Source organism: Ciconia boyciana, chromosome 9 (genome assembly GCF_034638445.1).
Source record: "Ciconia boyciana chromosome 9, ASM3463844v1, whole genome shotgun sequence".
Classification (NCBI taxonomy): Eukaryota; Metazoa; Chordata; class Aves; order Ciconiiformes; family Ciconiidae; genus Ciconia; species Ciconia boyciana.
The window spans coordinates 29879164-29902245 of NC_132942.1; the positions used below are offsets into that span (position 1 = coordinate 29879164).

At 38.2% G+C, this 23082-nt stretch overlaps 1 protein-coding gene across 6 annotated transcripts in view; it reads right to left on the minus strand.

Moving 5' to 3' along the window:
* Window positions 1–23082, minus strand: part of NKD1 (NKD inhibitor of WNT signaling pathway 1) — a 115765-nt gene that overhangs the window by 1178 nt on the left and 91505 nt on the right. The window contains exons 6-11 of one of the 6 annotated variants that reach the window (XR_012044169.1): window positions 21477–21572; window positions 12730–12877; window positions 11578–11662; window positions 6490–6620; window positions 3329–5707; window positions 2014–2102 (exon numbers count right to left, since the gene is read on the minus strand). Coding sequence is in view for 2 of the 6 variants with exons in the window: in XM_072873158.1 (XP_072729259.1) it covers window positions 5133–5707; window positions 6490–6620; window positions 11578–11662; window positions 12730–12877; window positions 21477–21572 (1035 nt within the window). In the remaining 4 variants the exon portion in view is untranslated. Of the gene's footprint in view, window positions 1–1855; window positions 5708–6489; window positions 6621–11577; window positions 11663–12729; window positions 12878–21476; window positions 21573–23082 lie in introns of those variants that run through there. The other 5 variants (XR_012044167.1, XR_012044168.1, XR_012044166.1 and 2 more) reach the window with 5 other exon arrangements.

Consider the following 23082-nt stretch of genomic DNA (forward strand, 5'->3'; position numbering starts at 1 on the left):
AATTAGAAGACCTCATACATATGATTTCTATAATTTTAGCTCAGTAGGATCGAATTATCTAGAATTATATAGAAATATAAAAGTAAATTAAAACATCATTGAAAACCTCATTATTTAATAACTATAATCCAAACTTCAAATAAGATGCAGTTCAATGTCTACTGAGTAATTTCAAGATAAAGTTATTTGGTTTTTTACGTCTGTTCCTTTTAGCCCAATTTGAGCACATTTTAAATGTACACAAGCCAAAAAAATCCCAAAACAGCCCCTTCCAAGTCAAATCAACTGAACAGCTGTCAAATATGCAAAGAAAATAAATCATTATGTGATAAATTGAGGCTGGTTTTGCTGCTAAGTGCAATAGAAAAGAAGAGAAATCTTCTTCCAGAAGCTATTTAGAAAAAACATTAAGTTCAATTTTTATTTCATGGATTTTCAAACATGTTTCTGCTTGGTACATTTTAAAAAAAAAGAAGTCTGACAACTAACAGGATGCTGAATATTACCTGGTTCCCAGCAAAACCATGAATAAGTCATGTATGAAAACATATTTTCAGAGCTTGATGAATTGCATCAAGGTAATTAAAGGTGAGACTTGATTAACTGACATGTTTCCAAACATGAACATTCTTGCCTGTACTCCAGGCAAAAATTATGGTGAATGTTTTTGCAAATTTTCTAGCATGATGAATTTTTGTCAAGTATAATCTAGGCCCCAAGGGGCCTAACTTTCCTGTTAATAGGAATACAAATGAAATCTGTCATTCAATAATTGAGGTACACAATGACATATGGAGAACAGTAAGCATTCATCATATCTGTATACTTATGTGGCAACTTGTAGACTGTTGAGCATAGAGAGTACTTATCCCTTTATAAAAGATCACCTCTGTCAGAAACCATCTTGTGCCATTCACTAACTTCTGCCAGAGGACACACACACACACACACACACACACACACACACACCTTTAAGGTACTTCTCCAGCCATACTTCGCTGTTCTGTGCTCACGATGACTAAAATAGGAAGGCAGTTATAGGGGTCATATATGTGGCTTTTTAATTTGGTATGGCCTTAAGGGGCTGGTCTGCCAATATGCCAGGAGAACCTGTACTTCATCATCCAAGGGCAGAACTGGGTCTTAATTTCTAAATAGTGACTAAATGACATGTGGATGTTTCAAAGACATTTGGAAGTGCCTTGAGGTCCTCCAATGACATGAGTATAAAGCACAGTATTTGCTGCTAATCTTAATTAACTTACCAGCTTGATCTCTGACAGTAAAACTTCCATTTAATATTAGCTACTACAAAACCATCAGCAATAAGATGCATAAAAAATAAATACTGAAATCGCTGTCTGCACATTACGTAGACTTCAAACCCACATTCCTGGAATGAAATTATAGGCACCCTGAAGCCAGTGGACATCTGGCAATCTTGCCAGAGTTTTCACTGGGACAGAGATTTTACTTCACTATCCTTAGCTTAGTTTACTTTGTATTAGGTGGCCATGAAGTTGTGAGAAGAGCTTAGCAATCCTTCTTTTCAAAAACCTAGCTTCCCAATAATTGCGGCTGGTAGAGGTGAGCAAAATTTTTCAGCTGAAATTTTTTCAGCAAATGGTGCAAATTTTGGGATCAGCTTAGCTTTGCTGAATTGCTTTGTGTAAAAATAGAAAAAGTAAGTGAAAAGGCTGGAGTTTTCATTTGAAATGACTTCATGCCACTCCATTTTACTTTTAAATAGTAATAATATACTCAACTCTGATTTTTTTTTTTTTTTGTGGAAATGAAATGTTTTGTTTAACCAGAAACAAATCTATTTTAAATTTTCATTCAGCCACAAGTTTTGAGCAACTTAAAATAATATATATATATTTTAAAAGGTTTTCAGAATTGTAACAAGATGAAAAATCAGTTAATCAACACAGGTCTAACAGTAGGGGACAAGAAATTTAACTTTGAAACTTGATAGTTTAAATATAAAACAAAAGCATACCCAGTCCATACCTTATGGCCTGATCCTGTTCCCAAAAATGTTAATGCAAGCTCTTTCATCAGTGGGATCTGCAAGCACTGACAGCAATTGCAATAAGCCCCTGAAATCCACAACAAGAAGAAGGAAATATACTTTCTGAACTAGTAAAACTTTAATTAACAGGGGGTTCTCTTGGCACAGTTTTTGCTGTTAAATAAATAAAGCATTTAGTCAAAACCATCTATATTTTCTATACAAAATACTGAAAAGCAAACATTTTTAAAAGATATGGAAATTTAAGGTTCTGTGAAAAGAAACTGTGCTACATGTTATTCACACTTAATGCACGTAACACAACTGCAACACAGTATTTAGATACTGTATGTTCATACAAGGCTGGTGTAAAGTTTTAGTATGGGGATGCCACGTTATTAAAACATATTCATATTTCACAGAATCTGAGCAAGGCAGAATTTGTCTTTTGAATCTCCAAATATAATAAACCAAAACAAATCAATGCAAGATTGTAACCAATGGTCAGTTGTGTTACATTTCAGAGTTCACTTGGCACAGCTAGTACTGCAAACTTTTCAATCAGATGGGATTTTGTTATTGGTGCTGTTATCTTTTCCAGCAAAATATCTTTGGGTGAAAGAGCATTTATGCCCCTTTGCTTCCCTTTCTTAGAAAAACCCACAGCTGTGAAAGCATTCTATTTTCCAGAACATTTTCTGATTTTCAGCAACAATCTGCATTAAAAAAATTGACTAAGAAAAAATTCCCACCTCCCAGTCTTTCTGGCATATGCTCTACTGAAAAGAGAACAGCTTTAATTACATCTTCAAAACAAATAGCATGGCATCCCTTCTTAGATGGAATGTACACTTGTGTGTTTGCATGCGGTATAACGTAAGTCACTTGAATACATCAGACTTTGTTAACACTATAATATAAATAAGCTTATTCCTTCTACTAGACATATAAATGCCTTTTTTTTTTTTTTTGCAGTCCATAATTATATATACATTGAAAAAGAATGGTACACAAGCAGCAAAAAAGACTTACACTAGAACAACTCAGTGGTAACTAACCAAATTTGTGGCCTTTTCATATTTTCAATACAGAAAAATTCTGCGTATAAATATTTTGGGACTTTAGGAATTTTAAAAATAAACAGAACAGTATAGTTGTCACACAGATCAAACACATTTTAAAAACATTTTGTTAGATTTAACAGAACACACTGTTGACATCTAAAAAAAAAAAAAAAATAAACCAGATTTTTTAAAGAGGACAATAAGTCTAAACAACTGCTGATCCAGGGAGACAAGAGGTGGACCTAATTACCATGAAGCAGTGATTCTATTCCAATTCCACAAGAAGGCAAGGCTTTCCACTTTTCTTTGAAAGTTGATGTCTCCTTGTTCTTAGAAAGGACAATATCCTCTACAACTGATCAGCAGTAAGGTAATACCCCATTTTGGACCGATCAAAACTCTAGTCATAAAAAAAATACCCTAATCATAAAGGGCTTATAACAATGTGGGATAGTTACATTTTACAATATATACTATAGACAAAATACCACAAAATTTAAAATATTTAAAATCAAAAGCAAATACATTAATAGAACGATTATGGTTTTATGTGAGGAGTTCTCTAATGTTCCAAAAGCAACATAGGTGTTTTTCAGTTACTTTCTACCTGCAAAATGGTGATCTGTACAAAACCCAACTGAATGTATTATAAATCTGGGCCCCACAGAAAGTAAAACTTGAAGGTACTGACCCTTTTTTTCACTTTTCCAATTTGCTTTTGACCTTCAAATTTCTCAGCAGCCAGTAAGGTCTTGTGAGTATGGTCTCATTCTCATTCATGGAATGGAAGCCCTTTGATATGGAAAAAGTAGAAGAGGCCAGAATGATTGTGAATGATATTTTTTTGCATGTTGAATTGTCTCTAAAATGGGAGAAGCACAAATTGGTAGGTGCTGGGGAAACTGAAATCGGAGGCACCTAAGAAAATGCCATGGCATATGTTTCTAAAAAGTCACTGTTGTGGAAAAAAAAATTATAATGTTAATATTCAAACCACAGATTTCTAAAACACAACAAAATGTACCTGAGAGTGTGCATATTTATATATATATATTTATATTTATATTTTATATATATTTGCCAACATTTAAAGTGAGAAAGTATATTCTCCTCAATTCTTTCTCAAAACAAAGAACTGTGGATTTAAACAAAACAAAACCCCCAAACAATCCCTCTCCTTCTCAAACCCCTATGAATGATACTTATGGCCCAAGCACTAAAGTCTACTGATGCTTTTGAAAACCCTGTTTCACATCCTCCTCTTTTCAAATGGTTACCCCAAACAGAAAGGAGAGTAAGCAAGAAAAAAAAAACAAAAATAAAAGAAGTATATTTAAATATTACCCAGTATATAACAGACTGTACTTGTGTCAGTGAAGAATCTCCAAGAAAATAGTGTAAAAGTCATACAAATGTAGCTCTGTTGACAAGTATAGCTAATATTTCCTTGTAATTATTAAGATAATTTGAAAGGATGTGAACACAAACAGGCTACATGGATGCAGTATATTAAAATCTCCCCTGTAGCACATTACAATCAATAAAAAGAAAATAAAATCTGAATAATACTAGAGGTAGCAGCTGTTTGTATTTTCCATTATTCTGAGTATCTCTGGAGTCCAACCCTTCGAACATTGCTCCCCTGATAAAAGGCTTGTGTGCGATCAGCCGACATACAGCAGAGTGGTAAGATAGATGTCTGCAATAGTGTTTGAAGTATCTTTCCTACTACAATGGAAGTAGTACTTGTAAAGAAGTGCGTTGACGACCTGTATTAAATCACAGCTCAAAAAGCTATGGCTGTTTGCTGTTTTACAAGCCACTTCTGAAAAAAAAAAATAAAATAAAATCCACAAGGTGTTTAAGTAAGCTATGCAGTTCCACAACATATAAATAGGGTAAATTTCAAGAGTTCCATATAACCTCTAAAACATATGCTAGCTGAATATTAATGGAGTAACAATATTAATCATAGTAATGCCTTAGTTCTGGTATCACAAGAACACATTTCCTTCATATGGGATGATTCTTGGAGGATGTTGGTGGGATCTCTTCTATGTCTGGTAGAAATGATGGTAGTGGTGGTGGTGCTCATGGTGGTGGTGGTGTTCATGTCTTTGTATCATTTGTCCAACTTGGCCTTCATATAAAATGACTGTGGGCAGGTCTCTCACATGTTCCTTTTCCACAACTGTCCCTGGAGACTGGAAGGTTTTGCACATTTGGTGATTCTCCTTTGCCCTCTGCTTATGCTTCTTGTGAACCTGTTGAGATTGCAAGGGGAGGTAAGGAAGATTCTGGCCCACCCGTGCACTTGGGGAAGCCATTGGCATGGGCGCCCCTTGAAAAGGTTTATTTCTTACTGCCCTTCCAGGATGCACAGGGGCAACGTTTTTGCCCTGGGCCTTGGGAGACCTCACAAAGTGCTTGTTTGAGTCCTGGTTCCGGAGCCTCTGTTGGATTTCTGCAATCCTGGCATATGAACTCTCAGCTAGATTGATGTGGCTCGGATCCACCACTTGGGATTTCCTATGGTGAGCATGGAAGGTTTCAGGTTCATGAGAACGGGATCTGGTCTGATTCACAACTCTGCTTGGTGGGTCATGTTTTTGAGCTGCTGGAGGAGATCCTAGGAAATAACAAGCTGAGTTAGTCATCTAGTATTTCAAAGTTTTAATTAGTAGCATGCAGTTGGCAGGGATAGCATTAACTGGCAGAGTGAATTTTTCCTAAGGAAGTGAATGCAATTATAGCTGTCTAGTTTAATTAAATTTAATAATTCTGACTAGTAAATAATACACACACAAATATACATACATATCTATATAACAGTGTGTGTGTGTGTGTGCGTGTGGGTGCATGCACATGTATAAAAGTCTTTACATTACCTTCTCTTGGTCATCATCTATCTGAAATTCACCAAAATAACTGTGAATGGAATAGTAAAATCTTGGCAGAGGACAGGGAAAGGGAGGAAATCCAAATCCCTTTAATCTGGGGACAGAAGCCAAAATTCCAGGTGTGAACCCACATTCTCCTATTCTTGGGTCAGTAATGAGCACAAAATATGTGCTGGTATCATCTTAGGAACAATCTCCAACATCCAAAAATCAGTCCTCACCTCACCCATAGACTAAACTTAATAATTTAGATGTAAAGATTGTTCTCCTAGGCTCACCTCCAAGTTTAGCTACACAAACAAGTACTTCAAAGCAGGCTTGCAGCACATTAGCCACTACGTTGTGATACCACCTTCACCAGTAATTATCTTGCAGTATTCACATAGTCATATTCCTTCCAGTAAGTCACTACAGACAAATCACACGGGTTCTCAATTCACTGCCCCTGATGTGGAACATGCAACTGAAGAAAGAGAAGACAAAAAGGTTGCAACATAAATTACAAAATTACCTGGCCCAAACTTTGATGTGTAGTTTTCTATTCCTGCAAGATCCAAATAGTGGTTTCTCCTTTCAATGTTCTCATCAACACAATGACGATAACACCCACTTTGCTCTGGATTGTTCTCACTCTGGTGATATCTGTCAGCAGGAAGCAAAATTACAATTCAGCAGAACTCCTTTAAAGTTGTTATCACCATCTGCAAACCAACAACTAATGGCCCCTTTGAAGTGACAGGAGTTGCTCCCAAAGAAACAACAAACACTTGAAATTCTGGATGACTGGATTTGCTAAGTCGATAGGCCTGAACTGACTGTTCTTTCCCCTCATATAAATCGACCCTGATGTTGCAAAGCAAAGGAGGCTTTCAAATTGCATCACACATGCAAAAACAAATAAAAATGTTCCTAGGGTTTATTGCATTCTGTCTTAGGGCCAAACCATTCAACTGATTCTCTAATTTGGACATGCCAAAGAAAACCTGCTGTTTGATTCACGACTGTTCCCACCGCTGTCAGGAAGCGCTGGGGTAAGCCTCGTGTCAGATAAACGTTCATGTGTATCTGCTTCAGAAAGACAGGCAACAGCACAGGTGTAGTAACTAAAGAGAGCCCGAGAAGAGAAGGTGTTGGTAGGACACCCAGAGATAACCACTGCTTTCCAAAATACAATCAAGAAGGTCAGATCAGCTGCTGGCTTCAGAACCTTGACTCCTTTTCCTGCTCAGCTTTGCAATTTTATTTATAGCAGAACTATTTCCTGCGAATGAATATCTGAAATACCATTCATTTATGAGGCAGAAAAAAATCAGGCAGAGGTTTACAGTATTGTAGCCCATAATGCCGAACAATTTAATTCAGCAATTTAAATGGATGTCTGCAGATACAAGCAATATTTTCAATATAACAAACAGGATAAGCAGAAAACTCTTGATTAAGTCACTGCCTGTCATTCAGATAGTTCAGTCTGCAAGACCACAAGATAGGCTTCGCTCTTTCTCTGTGCGATTGCACTGATGTCAACCTAAGACCAGAATTTGGCCTTGTATCCTGCACCAGTTGCTACATATGGGCCCTGTACTGTATGGTGCCCAGTACTCCACTTTCAGTCTATTAACAGATTTCCAGGTTTCCAGAGGCTGCTGATCCCATTGAGCTTTGGCACAAACTGCTTTCCTGGTCTAGGGTAGTACTGTTCAGGGACATTACAGAACTGAGTCCCCCGTGTCTCTGTCAGACACAGGTCTACAGTTTCTTTGATAAAAGTCGCAAGACTTGACCTACCTGGAAGATCATTTTTGCTCTACTTTGATAGAGGTAGAGTCTCCTGAATGGAGAAGAGTCTGCCTGGAAACCAGGTAAGCTTTAAAAGACTCTGAGTCAGCTTTGAACTCCAGAAGTGACATGGGGTACTGTCGAAAAAGATGGAATGTCCAGATATTCTTTTTTTTTTTTTGGATACATAGCCAACTCGGTACATTTCCTGCCTCAGATGCACCTTTATAGGTTGTTATGCTTTAGCAGGTCAATGTAAAACATTTCTGGGGCTAGAACCTGGCTAACTGAAGATGCCAGGCATGAATTGCCTACAGAAACCATTGGGACTTGCACACATGTGCTGAAGACAATGCACTGTTAACCCAGAAAAAACATCACTGGGTTTGATCCAACACAATTAAGCAACACTGTATACAGCTCTGTCTGTTGAAAACTAAGTTAACAGGGAACCTGTTTTTTTGTTACTCTAATAAATTCAATCTCTCATCAAGACAGTGAAGAAAAACTACGCCAGCCCTGCATTCTAATAGCTTTCTTACATGCAAAATGACGCTCAACAATATTCATGCAAATATACACAGTGAGGCAATTATATACTGATGAGAGATGTGCTCCACTGTCAAAGAGAACTTTAAGTACTTCTGAGAACTGAAGCGTCTGGCATCCAGGCCCACAGTGTTCTCCTGCATACACATGGGAAGACACAGGCATGCATCAACCATACGTCAAGCACAGTGTGTAAAAATATACAGTGTTGTTACTGTTTTTTGGTTTGGTTTGGTTTTGTTTTTAATAAAAAACCCCATCTGCTTAAGTGTTTGTGAAGTGTATGAAAGCCCTTTCTAAAATTCCCACGCTGGAGTGTCATCCTAATGGTAATTATCACACAGCAATATAGTAGGTAAGGGGAATAGAGCAGTGACAGAGCGCTGGGTAGAAAAATGCAAGGACGTTTCCTGAAAGCTATGCTCACTGATAACATAGAGTTTAAGCCAGTCAGGGAGGAATCACTTAAGCAGGAAAGAGAGAGTGAGAATGCATATCTGTGGGTAAAAGGAAGATGTTTTAGAGGCTGGTGTGCATCATATTTTCCTTGTTGCACTAAGTGAAATATAAACTAGAATGGCATGAAGACACCCAATCCACAAAGTTGCCTGCCAGTGCTCTTCCACCATCCATTTTGTACCACACATGCCAGGCAAGCTAGCTATGAATCTAGCTACTTGATCTTGATACTTGTATTAGCCTTACAGGAGGTGAAAACTCCTGCCTGTAGCTTCCAGCAGATGAAAAAATCTAACCCATCTATCTCCCACCTTCAGGTTAAAAACATTATCTTGAATATTAATCACATCTTGCCTAGAATTCCTAAGTGACTGAGTTTGTGAAACGTGTGCACTTCTCACAAGTCCTCATTGCTGCTTTCAAAGGGGAAACCTCTGCATTAATATCATGAGATTCTGATATGAGCCTCAGGAAGCTTTCCTGAGGGTTACCAATTTGGCCAGAGTGCACAAACATCCCTGCAACATGCACAGTGTGAACAGGACATTCTTTGTCCTGTCCACGTCTAATGAGATGCAACAAAAACTGTCAGATGCTGACAGTTGCCTGATGCTGATCTGCTCAGCTCAAGATACAGTTTAGGAAGCCTCTAACTAAAGGGATGAGTTGGGATTCTACCCCAACATTTATGCCTCTATGACTGTGGATTTAAGTGGAAATGGCTGCTGTTCATAAAACCACTACATTTGCAAAACCAGGACTTTAAGGTGGATGGGAGGGGGACTTCAAACTGAAAGGGAATTTTTGCAATAGATTATCAAACAAAAACAGTCCATTAAATTCACACAGAGCAAACCTTTGCTAATGGGCAGAGGGAATCTGAACACCACATCTAGGCCAGCAAGCAAAACCATGGAGTATTCCTTAGTTCACAGAAGATTTTGTACAGAGTTGCTAACAGAAGATTAGAAGTCATTTTAGTCTTCTTTTAATCTGAAATTTGATTGTACTGGGATTTATTCACTGGGATAACTCACTAGCATTTTTACTCTATCCAAAAAAGGGAGGCATTGTTTTGCTGTCATTTTTAAGAAGACAGAATACTCCTTCTCCTGATAAGTTTATTAAGTATTTGGACAAATATCCCTAAATCCAAGGAAAGCCAAAAGTGGATTTTTATTTTTTTAAATTTGCAGCTGAAGAAACAAATGCAACTAATCATTCAATGTCATTACTGTAGCATTTCAGAAAACACTTCCCTCTGCCTTAGTGTGAAACAAAATCCTAAACCAGATCACACCTATACACCAAGATGACCTGTTTGGAGCAACTGATCTACATTAAAATGCATCAAAATTATCTGGTTTTGGTTTGGTTTTCTATCCATTAAAATACCAAATTCAGAAAAGGAATAGCATGCCTACATGTGACTGAGAGATTAAAAATTTTTCTTAGCTGTAAAAAAATCTAATACTGGAAAAATACATTGCAAATGATTATCACATACTCTGAAGTTCAGGTAATATCCATCAGGTAGGTAGAACTCATGATAACAGGACAGATACACATGATTACACATTTTCAGAGGAAAAAGGCCTGTTCTGGACTGGCATTCAAAATAATATTGTACATTCTGTTAGGGAAGAACTAAGAACCTTTTTTTATCTAATCCATAGATGGCTGCAAGTGTACCTGCAGCTCGTCATAAAAGAAACCACTATGCTTGTGCTTTATTGGAAATGGATGCACTCTGAGACACCCAGGCTGCATTCCACTGAAAGACAACAGGCAGGTATTTTTTCAACTGGTGAAATGTATTCTGAAACTTACGGAAAAAAAAAGACAAATTAAATTATCCCAGTTTCCTGCAAGATTACATTAAACATATTTCTTCTAAGCAAGCAGGCTAATTCCTACATGGGTACTACCTAATAACTAATTCTGTAAGGAAGAAGTTGACCTAAAGCTGATGTGGTGGTGGGGAAGCATGGTTTCTGGCAGGTGGGAGTCAGCAGAGATGGCCACTCTGCTAAGTCACTGTGGGGTAAGAAAGAGATGAACTTACTTCTCCTACCAAATGTACAAACACACTTTGTAAGTGGAGTTGAGCCACCCCACAGCTGCTATAAGCCAGAACCACCTCAGCAGAACGGAGCATGGAGCTGGCAGCGTGCTGGAAGCTCTTGCTTGTCACTTACTCTGCAGGACATAGCCTATGTAGACCACTTGCTGTAAAGCTGATTGTCTGCTGCTCTGCTGTGAGCTCCATTTTTTCCTCCTTCCGCTAGGTACTGTACACACAGTGCCAGCTCAAAGCTGCTTCCTTTAGGAGGAAAGGCGGTAAGGAGAAGCAGGTCTGGTTATGACTTGGTAAACAAGATTGACTTAATAAAGCTTGGAGCTAACTGAGTTGACCAGTGAAAAAGATGGGCTGGAAGGAGGACAGAAAGGCAGGAGCTGGCCTCTATGAAGATGAAAAGGTTTTAGGACACTTTTAGCCAAAAGGCTGTGCTATAAACTCCGCTAGTAGGCACAATATTTGCAGATGGCATCTAAAAAGACACTGCATGTCCTCCAAAGAGCCAACGGAAGAAGAAAATTTGAGTAGTGGGTGCTACAGATTTGCTTTTTTGTTTTAATATACAAAATATCCACCCATGGAATCTGCTGAAGGTTCCACGGTGAAAAAGCCTGTAATTCCTCTATTTTAATGTAAGTATTAAAAATCAAGCAAGCAAGCAAGCAAGCAAGCAGTGGTTGAGGTTTCCTCAGAGGTACCCAGTGCCTGTCAGGGGACAGGGTTTTTTCCCCTTACCTGAGAGAAGCCCGCTGCTTCTTCTCCAAGCTTCTTACTTCTTCATTAGCTTTGCTTTCAGCTCTATGCCTGGCACTCGGCAAATCTGCCAACAAGAGAAAGTATATTATTCTCACATTACTGTCCTGCTGATCAGCATAACTAATATGCTACATTGCAAATACATTTTTTCTTGTCGGTAGATCAAGATGTAACGTATCATTTTGTGTAACCTTCTCAAAAGTGCTTTTGTCCACACAATAGATTTTAGGCAGACATAACCTTGACTGTAGGACATTAGTCAGGGTTAGGCTGCAAGCCATGTGGCAGGTTAAATGGAGCCACGTTCACACTGATACACTTGTCCCTGAGGAGGGCTCGGTAGTTTGGAACTTGATGCTGTACTAATGCATCACATAGCTCCCCAGCAGTGCAAGTTTGCTTGTCTGCACTTAATTGAATGGATGTATATATTAAAACTGAGGTAATGAGACTCTCCTTTTGGATAAGGTGCCCACATTTTCTACTGAAGTATTACTTAAAATAATTTAAGTATTTTAATTTAGTACTACTTAATCTACTCAAGTAATTATACAGATACAACTATTATTAGAGTGAATATAAGGTGAATAAGTCATCAGAGTATAATCTATTTTATAATGGCAGACTCTGTCACTACAGAAAAATGTGCAAATTTTATACATAGATTCATAAAGGTTACTTATGCTTAATTGTTTATTCTTATCCAGCAGCAGAGATAGCTATGCACTTGCAAAAAACATTTTATCCCACTACACCTGTTTCCACACAAACTGAGTGCTGTAATATCAGCAGAGTTAAAGTGGTACAAGTTGAAAAGGCCTTTAATCTGCCTTGTAGGACACAAAGACAATTACACAACATATGGGTTATTGCTGCTGCCAGGAGGAAACAACCAGTCAGGAGAGGGACCCTAATTTGCTTAAGAGATACTGAAAAGAGAGTACACAATTTTGCATCTGAGATGTGAAAACAGGTTCATGGCATTTAAAATACCCACATAATTATTTGCCTTTAAGTAATTATTTGCCTTTAAGTATATATTTATTTGTATTAACAAAATACAAAGATGGATTTTTAAGGGATTCTTCAAGTTTTTTGTATTTTTTCCAACAGCTGATTGCACATCCTTACCAGTATGATTTAACAAGATGCTCTTTTTCTTCTGGCTGCCATCTGGTGCCACAGTAAGCTTCACTCGCAGAGTTTTGCTGGAACTAGGAGAATGGTTTACTGATGCATCAACTACCTCATAGATGGTATGAAGCAAGCTGGTAATATCCTATAGTTGGGTTGAAACACAAAAAGACACACTATTGTGAAAATGGTATGAAACCTACAGCTTTGATACTTATAACTGTTTTGGACTTGGGACTGTTAAATGCTGAAATATCCTCAGAAGTCACTGAATTTAAAAGAGCTGAACTTGCACAGGACCTTACAAGAAAGGATCCACTTTTCTCTTCTGTTAACCCCAATTTTTTCTAATATAGACTGTAATATAGCTCACAGACAGAGAAGAGAATGATTCAAGTAGATCCATATTCTTCTTGATCAAATGGTGTAAGATTTATGAAATGGGGCAAACCAGATCAAAACAATATTAACAGCACAAGGCATTCAGGTTTCCCAAACTGTGAATAAGCAAAATTGTGTTCTGCCTTTTCTTTTCTTTGGTTTCAACAGAACCCAGGGATAACCATTCATACTGCACTAAAAAATTGAGTTCAAATGACCAAAACAAATACAGGAATTGAAGAAAATCTTGGACATTACAGTCTTATTACTTCTTGGGATTTTTTCTTGGGATAGTTAAATGGTTGATTATATAGAGGAAAACCAGTAAGAGAAGTGGCAGAACTGTAAACCTCAGGTTTGGAAATAAATTATGTCTGAATGTCAGTCTACCATATGTGTATTGGGGTCTAGCTTATTTTGCAAAATTCAAACCAGTTCTAAACTTACATTTTTGAACAGCAGAGATTATCCAGTCAGGCCTATTACAGAACATTCTTCACACATCTCTTTGAAGGCAATGGGATGTGAACAAATGCTTACATGTCTGGCTATATCAGAAAGAATGCTAGCCAATTTTAATAAGCCAATTGTTTCAAACAGGAGAAATGCTGTTTAGTAGCTGGTGATGCTCAAAGGTCTCTCAGGTTGACCTAATCCAGCCAGGCTCAAATAGGGTACTACCTTAAACTGCCAGGATGACAAAGAGATCTCTTGGCTCACTGCTTTTCCCCAAAGGAATTTCACCAAAATTGATCTTGGGCACCAACCTAAGGCCAAAGCATACTGATCATTGCAGGCTATAAAGATCCCATTCAATGTATATCTGAGAATTTATCCATGCTGGTCTTCCTATTCCTTGATCTATCCTAGTACCTAAGCTCTTTCCAGATGCCTGTGAGCACAAAGGAAATACCTAAATCATCCTTTGTTAAGTATAACTGGTTCTGAGGATTAAGAGTCAGGTCTATAAAAATTCAAAACCCCTACAACTTTTCCTTTGCCGAGGGGTCATGCCCGTAACAACAGCAGGTCAAAGTTTAGTATGCCCTAATGGGTCCCAGCACTTTAGTAGTCAATATACCACACAGTCCTCGTTATCTAACCAGCTTTAAAGGTGACAGAAATACTAATTTCTACTCACACAGAATTTAGGGAAATACTGACCTTATGGCCAGGACAAATGATTTTACAGTAGGCGATTTTCCAGCTCAATAGGCAGAATCAATAACTAATCCTAGAGGGTCCAGACTTTGTCGTAACATGTACCCTCTCTAACTTTTCTGCACTCAGTAGAATTTCTCCAGACTTGTGTATTCAAGACAACTTATTCACAAAAAGAGAGCAGATTTTGCAGTTTCTCTTTTATTTCCCCACTGACATTTTTTCTACCATTGCCACAAGAGTCTCTACATATGGGCTGTTACTACCATGTCAGCAGCCACTTTCCATCCTCTTGACTAGAACCACCGTCTAAAGCTTGAATGAGGGAAAGACTGCTCTGTGACAATCTGGTGGACACCTCACAGCTCTTTAACACATTTCACTTCTCACACTTCCACCCTAATTCGAAACCTAGCCAGACCTCTAAATAGACACAGCCGTATCTGACAGCCAGCTTGAAGGGCTGGAATTTTATTTCATCTATGAGAAAAACCCAACCAAGCAAGAACACAGACAGACAAACAAACCATATCTGTTGTTTTATACACCCTCCATAAATTATGTTCTAGGACCCTTGTGCTATAATCCTACACCTCGATAAGCCAAAACTTCCCCTTCAGCAGAATACTTAAGCACCATATTTATTCTTAACAGGGCTTCATACACCCAGCACTTTGGTGAATGGAGCCTATCCCATACATTCCTTAACAAGTGTGGGTTAGCCAACATGGCATCTTTCCACACAAGGCTATTATCAAGAGGTTATTGTCAACTCTTTCATTCACAATAATCTACCCTCCTTCCTTTTTTCAGCTACACTGGATGTTTGTACAAGCTGATCATCTAGTCTATTTTAACTTCAATAGGCAAAGACAAAAAGTCTTTACTCCCACTGTCCTTTTACATTATTTTTTTCCAGTGATGAGGTCTAACTTGCTAACTGGCATACAATCTGCCCTTGTGTTCTGTGAAGGTCTTTCTCAACAAGCTGCTGGACTCAGCAGTTTAAAAAGTACTCCCAAATGCTGTCAAGGAAGGCCAGATGCAGCATTTGTGTGACACATACTTGGCAAGTCAGAAATATGTACATGCACATATCACATCAGGACAATTTACATCTCTCGGCCAAACAGGCCTGAATTAACCCAAATTAACATCCAGGCTCCAAGCAGTTTAAGAGGCTGCACAGAGGTATCAGGACACCTTGTGGCCTTATGCTCTGCTGTCTGTGCATTTCATTACATGTTTAATACCCAGCTTCCTCCACGACAATCTGAACTGCTTTGCATTCTGGCACTGAATGAACGTGGTTGTCAGACTGGATATATACCAAGATCGAGGTTAGGGATATCCATAAGTAACCCCTTAATGCTTATGCTGATCTTTTAAATACCGACAACAACATTTTTATTATAGGATTCATTTACTTGTGGTCCTAATTTGGGGTTGGAAATTCTAGCAAACTGACAGTTCTGATTTGGTCAAACAAGTCTGCTTGGGTCATTCGCTACTCTGTCATCTACCAAGGTCCTGGCTGAGTAGGTACCAGCTACAAGGCAGCTTGAACCTCCCGTTGCTTTCCAGTTATTGCTTCACAATTATAACATACAAATGCCTGAGGCACTGATCTGGTAGGAATGGTCTTCGTCAACAAGTTTTGAGCAGTGACTAAAACTACCTTCTCAGAGCCCTTTTTTGGCAGCTAATATGGTAATGGCTTCCTGTCAAATTAGTAGCATTAGATCATTAAAATAATGTTACAAAATTTGTATTTTATAGTTATGTCTATATTTACCCCAAAAGAATTTTCGTGTTCCAGTAGCCCTCCAGGAGACTGAGGCAATTTATGTTCCCCTTGAAAGCTGTCCCACTGAACATTATCTGCATTTAAATTCCTTAAAGAACTGCCTAAAACCATTGAGACAGCTTTACCTTCTACACACCAGCTTGTGCATTTCACTGTCCTCAAGAAATTTAGCATCAAAGATCAAGAATAAAAGCTAGTTGAATTTTGCTCTCTTCTGGTACACCAACCAGCATGTCTCAGAGACCATCTACCAAAGAATCTAACTTTTCTGCACAACGGATTACGATTTTTATGATTTTGCAACTGCTTTGCTTAAGACTGCTCAGCACTTCCCGTACAAGAAGTTTCATCCCACATTTCTCGAACGTCCTCCCTTTTTACATGAAAAATAAACAAGAACAGATTTTTCAGTGTTTCCGATTTTTCCAAAAATATAATTTGCTTTGGTTTTTTACTGAAATGTACTTTTAAACCATTTCTAGTTAAAAATAATTGTGGATTTTTAAATTAGTATATTAAATGGGTAAAGAGAAATAAGAATTTAAAAAAAAAGAAGATTTATCTCCTTTACAGCAAACAGACTATATTTAGAGGAGAAGTAGGCTGCATGAATCTAACTAACTTCTGAAGGGCTTCTAGTGTGCAGAATTTCTGCTGGGATAGCTAGTTTTATCAAGTAAGAAAACTGAAACTATGATATTTTTCCCTCAAAGAGGAGAACAAATGCTTGCTGGGTAGTATCCAAACAGCCAGCACATATCATACCCAGATTTATTTGTGTCTTGCTTATTGAACACTACAGTTGTTTTTTCCAGGGCTGAAGGATCTAACAGTGTTATTCTGTATGTTTTTCACATCCTATTTTATCAAGCAGCTAATACAGCAAAGTATGTTAAAAAGAGCAACTTTAATAGATTGCCAGAAATACTTGCATTAAAAATACTAAAAAGCAAACAGTTAAGGCCACACATGTATGCTCCACTCACACATGTATCCACAGAATACTTTACAGATCTCCAGTAGGAGATTAGCAGGAATTTAGAACATTCAGCGAAACTAATGGGTCTGCAAAAAAGAACAAGAGCAAATTACATTGAAGTATTCTTCATTCCTTACAGAACTCATGTGACTGAGAAAGTCCCTATTCCAGGTATTAATTTTTTACTTCTAAGGAACATTAGTGGTACAGGGACAACCCTATTTTTCCAGTATTAGTGTAGCTTATAGTCATAAGACTAGTGAGCAAACTAGAGATTCTGTAAAGGAAACTAAGAGGCTTTTCCAGTGGGATTAATTTAACAGAATGAGACATTTGCACACACACACCCCCAAACCAGAAAAACAACAATAAACCCCACCCCCACCCCAAACCCCACTGAGTTTAATAACACTGAAAGGAAACATTCCGTTTGATTCTTTGTAACTCGCCTGGGAGAGATGTCTTTGGCTCCCCTCAAAACCAAAAGAGAAAGTCACATTTTCTCTTAATATTTCTCTCTGGCACAAATCCACCAAATCTAATGGCTGAAGTGATGGCCCCTCTGATACAGACAGGCACTACTCCTCTATCTGTTGGTTCCATTGATGTTTCTATATCATGAGTCAATACAATCTTGACAAACACAGTGAAAACCAGCAAATTTCAAGATAAGGGTCAGGCTGATAAATGGTAGCCCCAGAAAAGCCAGTACCCTTCCCCAAGTCAAAGATTTGGCGCTGACTTCTGAATGCAGAAATAACCTCAAACCTTTTCACTCATTACAGAGGATCTAAGCAAAAATAACTAAAAAGGGAAAGAAAAAAAAGATAAAGGAAACATAAAAGGAAAAATTGGGTAGTTAATGTAAGATACAAAGAACATTTTTAACATTAAAAATGCATGAACAGAAACATCAATATCAGTTCATTACCACTCCCTCAGAAAAAGAAAAGTACAAATGTCTCATTTGTACTTTGTAGTCTGATTTTTACATACAGCAGGATGTTTTTGTTGCAACATCAGCTTTGTTTGATCACATATATTTTTGAATCATTCTTATTTGGAACCTGAAAGGAGCTTCACTTGCTATCTACTCAACAACTAGTCTAGAAGAAATTCCCTTTTTTTTACTCCTGACAAGCAACTTTCTTGTGTGCTTATTCCTGTGCAGTCTCTCACCAAAGAAACTCAATTTTCCAAGAAAGAACTGATTGGGAAAAAAAAAAAAAGGCTAGTGTTTATGAAGTATAATTACATTCAGAGAGCTCAATATAAAACCTCATGGATCAAAACACATTAGTTCAATTATCCAAGTTTCAAGTCCGATTACAAATATCTATGTGAAGATAATTACAGTGCAGCTGTCAGTTCTAAAAAGGCCTGTAGTACATCATGAATTGTCCTCTTATGGCTTACGGAATGAAGAGAAACATTATTAGCCAAGTTTTGTAATATACATATTAGAGCAGGAAAAGTTATCTCCCACTACACCAAAAGGACTGAAAAATGGTTCTCTTCTATGACAGAAAAAGCAGTAGTTTAATAACATACAGTAATGCTAATTTTATAATTTGCCATCCCAATAATTATGCTTTCATAATGGGTGTATCTCTTCAAGAAGCATGACTAGATCTGAATTTCTAATTATAAGGACTACGGAATAAGTCATACAGACTCTAGGAGGAAATCAAAGCAGTATGAAGTTCTGAAGATGTTGTTAAGATCCAGAAGAAATTTCACTAAGATGGAATTTGAATGATCTTGCAGTGATCTGTCATTGTGTAAAACCCAAGGGAAGTTTTATCCAGTAACTAAATCCATATATTATTTACAATTTTCAAACATTTTAATGAAAAAAACATTTAGTCCACTTGTAAAATTGCACCCCACCTACATGTCTTTTACAAACTTAATCTAACACTGTGTATTTCTTTGGAAACTCTCTGGACATGAAGTCCAATGTTTTAAACGCAATGACTTTGAATCAAATGTGGGTGGGCAAGTCACTTTCCCTTCCAGTGTCTCACTTTTCCAACACGAAAAACAAGAATGATAAGGCTGACTTCTTTTTGTAAAGCACCTCAAGGTCTACAGATAGAAATCTGATTTAAGAAATTTCATCTTTCTGTTAAATCTGGCTATAAATCCAGGAGACATTAAAGTGAAATTTGCAAAGGAGAAAAGGTCCACACTAAGCTTTTCTCACCAGAACACTGGACCTTTGTTTAGAAAAGCTGAAAGAATTTTCATCAGCTCACTAAACGGCACTGGTACAGATCAGCCCTCTTCCTCAGACTGTCCATTCTGTCCCTGATCCAGCAATGTGCTTCACATACTTTTAACTCAAAGCATGTGTTCCATTCATTTTAATTGAAACTATTCACATGTTTAACATTCGCCATCGTTAAGTCCTTTGCTGGATCAGGAGCAGAGCTGCTTAACAAATGAGAGTATCAAGCCCAGTATGTTGACTGCCAGTCTCTCAGGGGCTAATAGAACAAGAAATTCTATGTCATATGAAGGGACTGAAATTCCTCTTTTGTGACTAAGATTATCTATGAGCTGCTATAGTTAGTCTTTCTTGCACAAACAACTCTTAAATTGCATCTGGACTCAACAGAAGACAACCAACAAGATGGATTATGCAAATGGCACTGGAACAGCTTGTAAAAGAAGTGTGTAACATAACTGGGAAACTGGTGCATACTATTTGTTTCTATCTTTGGTCACATGTAAAGAGCTGAAAATTATCAACCTATTTGGTCCCTTGGTTAAAAGAATTTTTTTTGGCACAGGTTCAAGCCTGAATATAGAAACCTCCAGACCTCAGAGTAGTATAATTTTCAATCCCTGCACAGATTTGGTTTCAGTTAAGCTGCAGTCTGTTCTTGTAGCAGGGAGAGGTAGAATTTGGCTGTAACCTATTCTCTAAGTACAGTCAAATTAAGCTCTTTGGTGTACCACATAATCACAAATAATTATTGTATACATACTTAAAAGCATATTCTCGTTACATTCAGCACATGGAACTCCCACTGACATTAATGGGAATTCCATGCCTGAATGTAAAGGACACCCATGTGTGTGGGTTTGGGTTTTGTGTGTTTTTCCCCTATTCTTTGAGAGTCACGATAATCTTGTAATGAAGACTTAGCCTTGAGTCTCAAAAGATCTGGGTTCAATCTGCCACAAGGTTCTTGTGAGACTTCAGGCAAGTTATTTCATTCTTTCTGGTCTCTGTTCCCCATACATTAACAAATACAACACTACTTCCCTGCCCCCTTCTCCTTGCCCTCTCTCTATATCTTGTCTTCCCATTTGAAACTCTGGACTTGGCCTGTAATGTTTCATCTGCTTATTCTCTTGCATGAGGGGCACAGATTTCATTTGACTATTCAAAGCACTATCAGAGTAGAGACAATAAAAAAAGCCTAGTAATGATGTTCATATACATGTTAAAAACCCTGAACAACCACCACATTTGGCAATTTGTTCATAAATGTTAAAAGAGATTTGCTTCAGTCTTCTAGGAAAAATTTCTGCCCGCATTTGGTGTCTAAGGCCACTACACTTTCAGTATTTACCCTATTCCTTTCAATCAGTTCTTAGTAATTTTCACAGACACCAGCATAGGAGCCAAGAGAGACAAACACTGTCAATTTTCAGCTGATTATCTGAAGGCATGGGAGCCAGTAAACACACCTCACAAAAAAATCAATGACAGCACATCACAGTAAATCTCAATGAAATACATTCTTCTAGAAGAAGTATCATTCAATTTGGATAGAAATAGTTCTGAAAAAGGACTGTATCCTAATCTATACATCCTCTTATTTGGCTTCTTATTTGCACAGGAAATACGACCTGAAGACATCCTGATAATAAAAAATGTACACAGGTATGCTTTGAAAGCCATTCACTATGGTCCTCCAGCAAGTATCATCAATGTTATTTATACTTGGAGGGAGAAGGCAGAGATCAGCCTAATATTCATGAAAACAACAGAACAGTATAGTTAGTCCTACTGGAAAGAATGTCAGAAAGCAACCTTGCTATTTGGTTAGCTTAACTCTGAAAAGCAGGATAGAAGCCAGAACAATATACATTTGCAGGGGTTTATTTTGACAATGTGTTTTGTTGTTCAGTTATTTCAGATATTTTTCCTCCTCAAATGCCAGTACTACTTTTTGAAGGCTAATCCCAGATATTAAACAACAACCAGCTTAAAAAGTGGTACAGTACATCTGAAAACAGTAAGCTACTGGTGGGATTGTTTCTAGGAGGGAAGGGTCCGTGGAAACTGCTGTTTAAATTGGCAGGACACCTCTATTTCATAGAAGAAAAAATGTTCCTATTATAAAACACTTCTCTTGTTAGCAAACGCTGCACACAAAGGGGCAGCTGTACTTTGCTTACCTCGCGTGTGACTCTTCCGTTGTTATCAAAGTCATACAGTGTGAAGGTCCATTCTTGCCTGTTATCTTCCTCTACAGACACATCACATTGCAATTCCTAAGAAACATGCAAAGAGCAGCTGATTACCTAAAGCAAAAGGCCTGTTTGCAGAGGAGACTCTCCATAGAAGGAAGCTGCTTGCTTTCTTCCTTCCTCCCTCCCTCATGGGAGGAAGCTTTCAGGATATGTCCCGGGGAGGCCTCTGTCCACCACAATGAAGGAGCCTCATCACAATCACATGATAATCCTAACTCCCTTGGGCTAGACTTTGGGGAATCTGCAAGATGCTTTCTACTTCATTGTAGAAAACACAAAAATGTACAAGAAAACTACTCCCTGAAGCTCTTGAAATATAATAAGATTTCCCACTAAAAAGTGAGAAGGAAAACTCTGCTTAACTCAGGAAGAGAAAGATAACAGAAATAGACTCACAGAATGAGGCAGTACACCACAGTGGCTGGAGTAGCCATTAATACAAAGTGGACATATGGCACAAATCCCCACCAGTGAGACCTGTCCTTGACACAGATATTTGATACCCAAAGGTTGTGAGAGTTAGTGCCGTAGCATCATGCCACTGAAGCTCCTGAAACGGAGCCTGCCTAGGAACTGGCAGGTAAGAACGACCTGGGATACGTGCCTGGTCCTTATTTTAACTGTGCTTCTGTTAGTGAGAGAGTGATCTGTGGAAAGCCTGAAAGAGTCAATTTGTTAAAGGGAAAAAAAATCCTCAAACCAAAACCAAGACTTCAGTCAAGAACAAAGGATGTACTTTGACTGACTCCAGTCACCTGGGTGCAAATCGTTTGCTTTCTCTCACGACCTGTGCAATCAGAATTATCCAGAGCCACAACAAGGCAAAACAGAAAAGTTACAGTGCAATTAAAATGAAAGCCACTGTATGCAAGTAAAATAAACAGCTCCAAATAGCTTCAGCATGATAGAGCTCAAAATACCTGGTTGATCTTCTGACTCGAAACCAATTCCCTACAGCAGTTACCGGTACCCCCCCCCCCGTCCCCTGCTGAGTTCAAAGGCAGGCTTCTCCCAGTTGTAACAAGCCTGGCTGAAAGCTGCCAAGTGCCCCACGCTCTACTGTGGAAACACAGTTTCGTATTACATAAACATTCCCAGCACCTTTAAAAGCCGAATCGCATCCACCTCAGATTTAGACCTCTTGCCTCAACACTTGCGTTTCTGATTCTTTCGTACCTTTGAAACATTTACCAGTCTCTTAGCTTCTAGCGTACATAGCTGGAAAACTTTGATTTGTAGAACAAGGGAAAAAATATCAATACTTGGTTTCTTGCCACATATTAATACTTCCCTGTCCCACATTGCCTAACATAACATCTTTATGTGAGGATGTGCTCTGCTTAGTTAAGAGCCGTGGCAACCTTCCCTGCATTAGTCATGGTGCCTCGTACCAAGCGCTAACCTTTATGGCATGCCAAGAACTACTTAGGAACAAACACAGACCTTGCCGGCACAGTGGAGTTCCAGCTACTCTGGCACCAACCATGTTTGACAGGTGTCCTCCAACGTTCAAATATCAAGGCACTGTTAA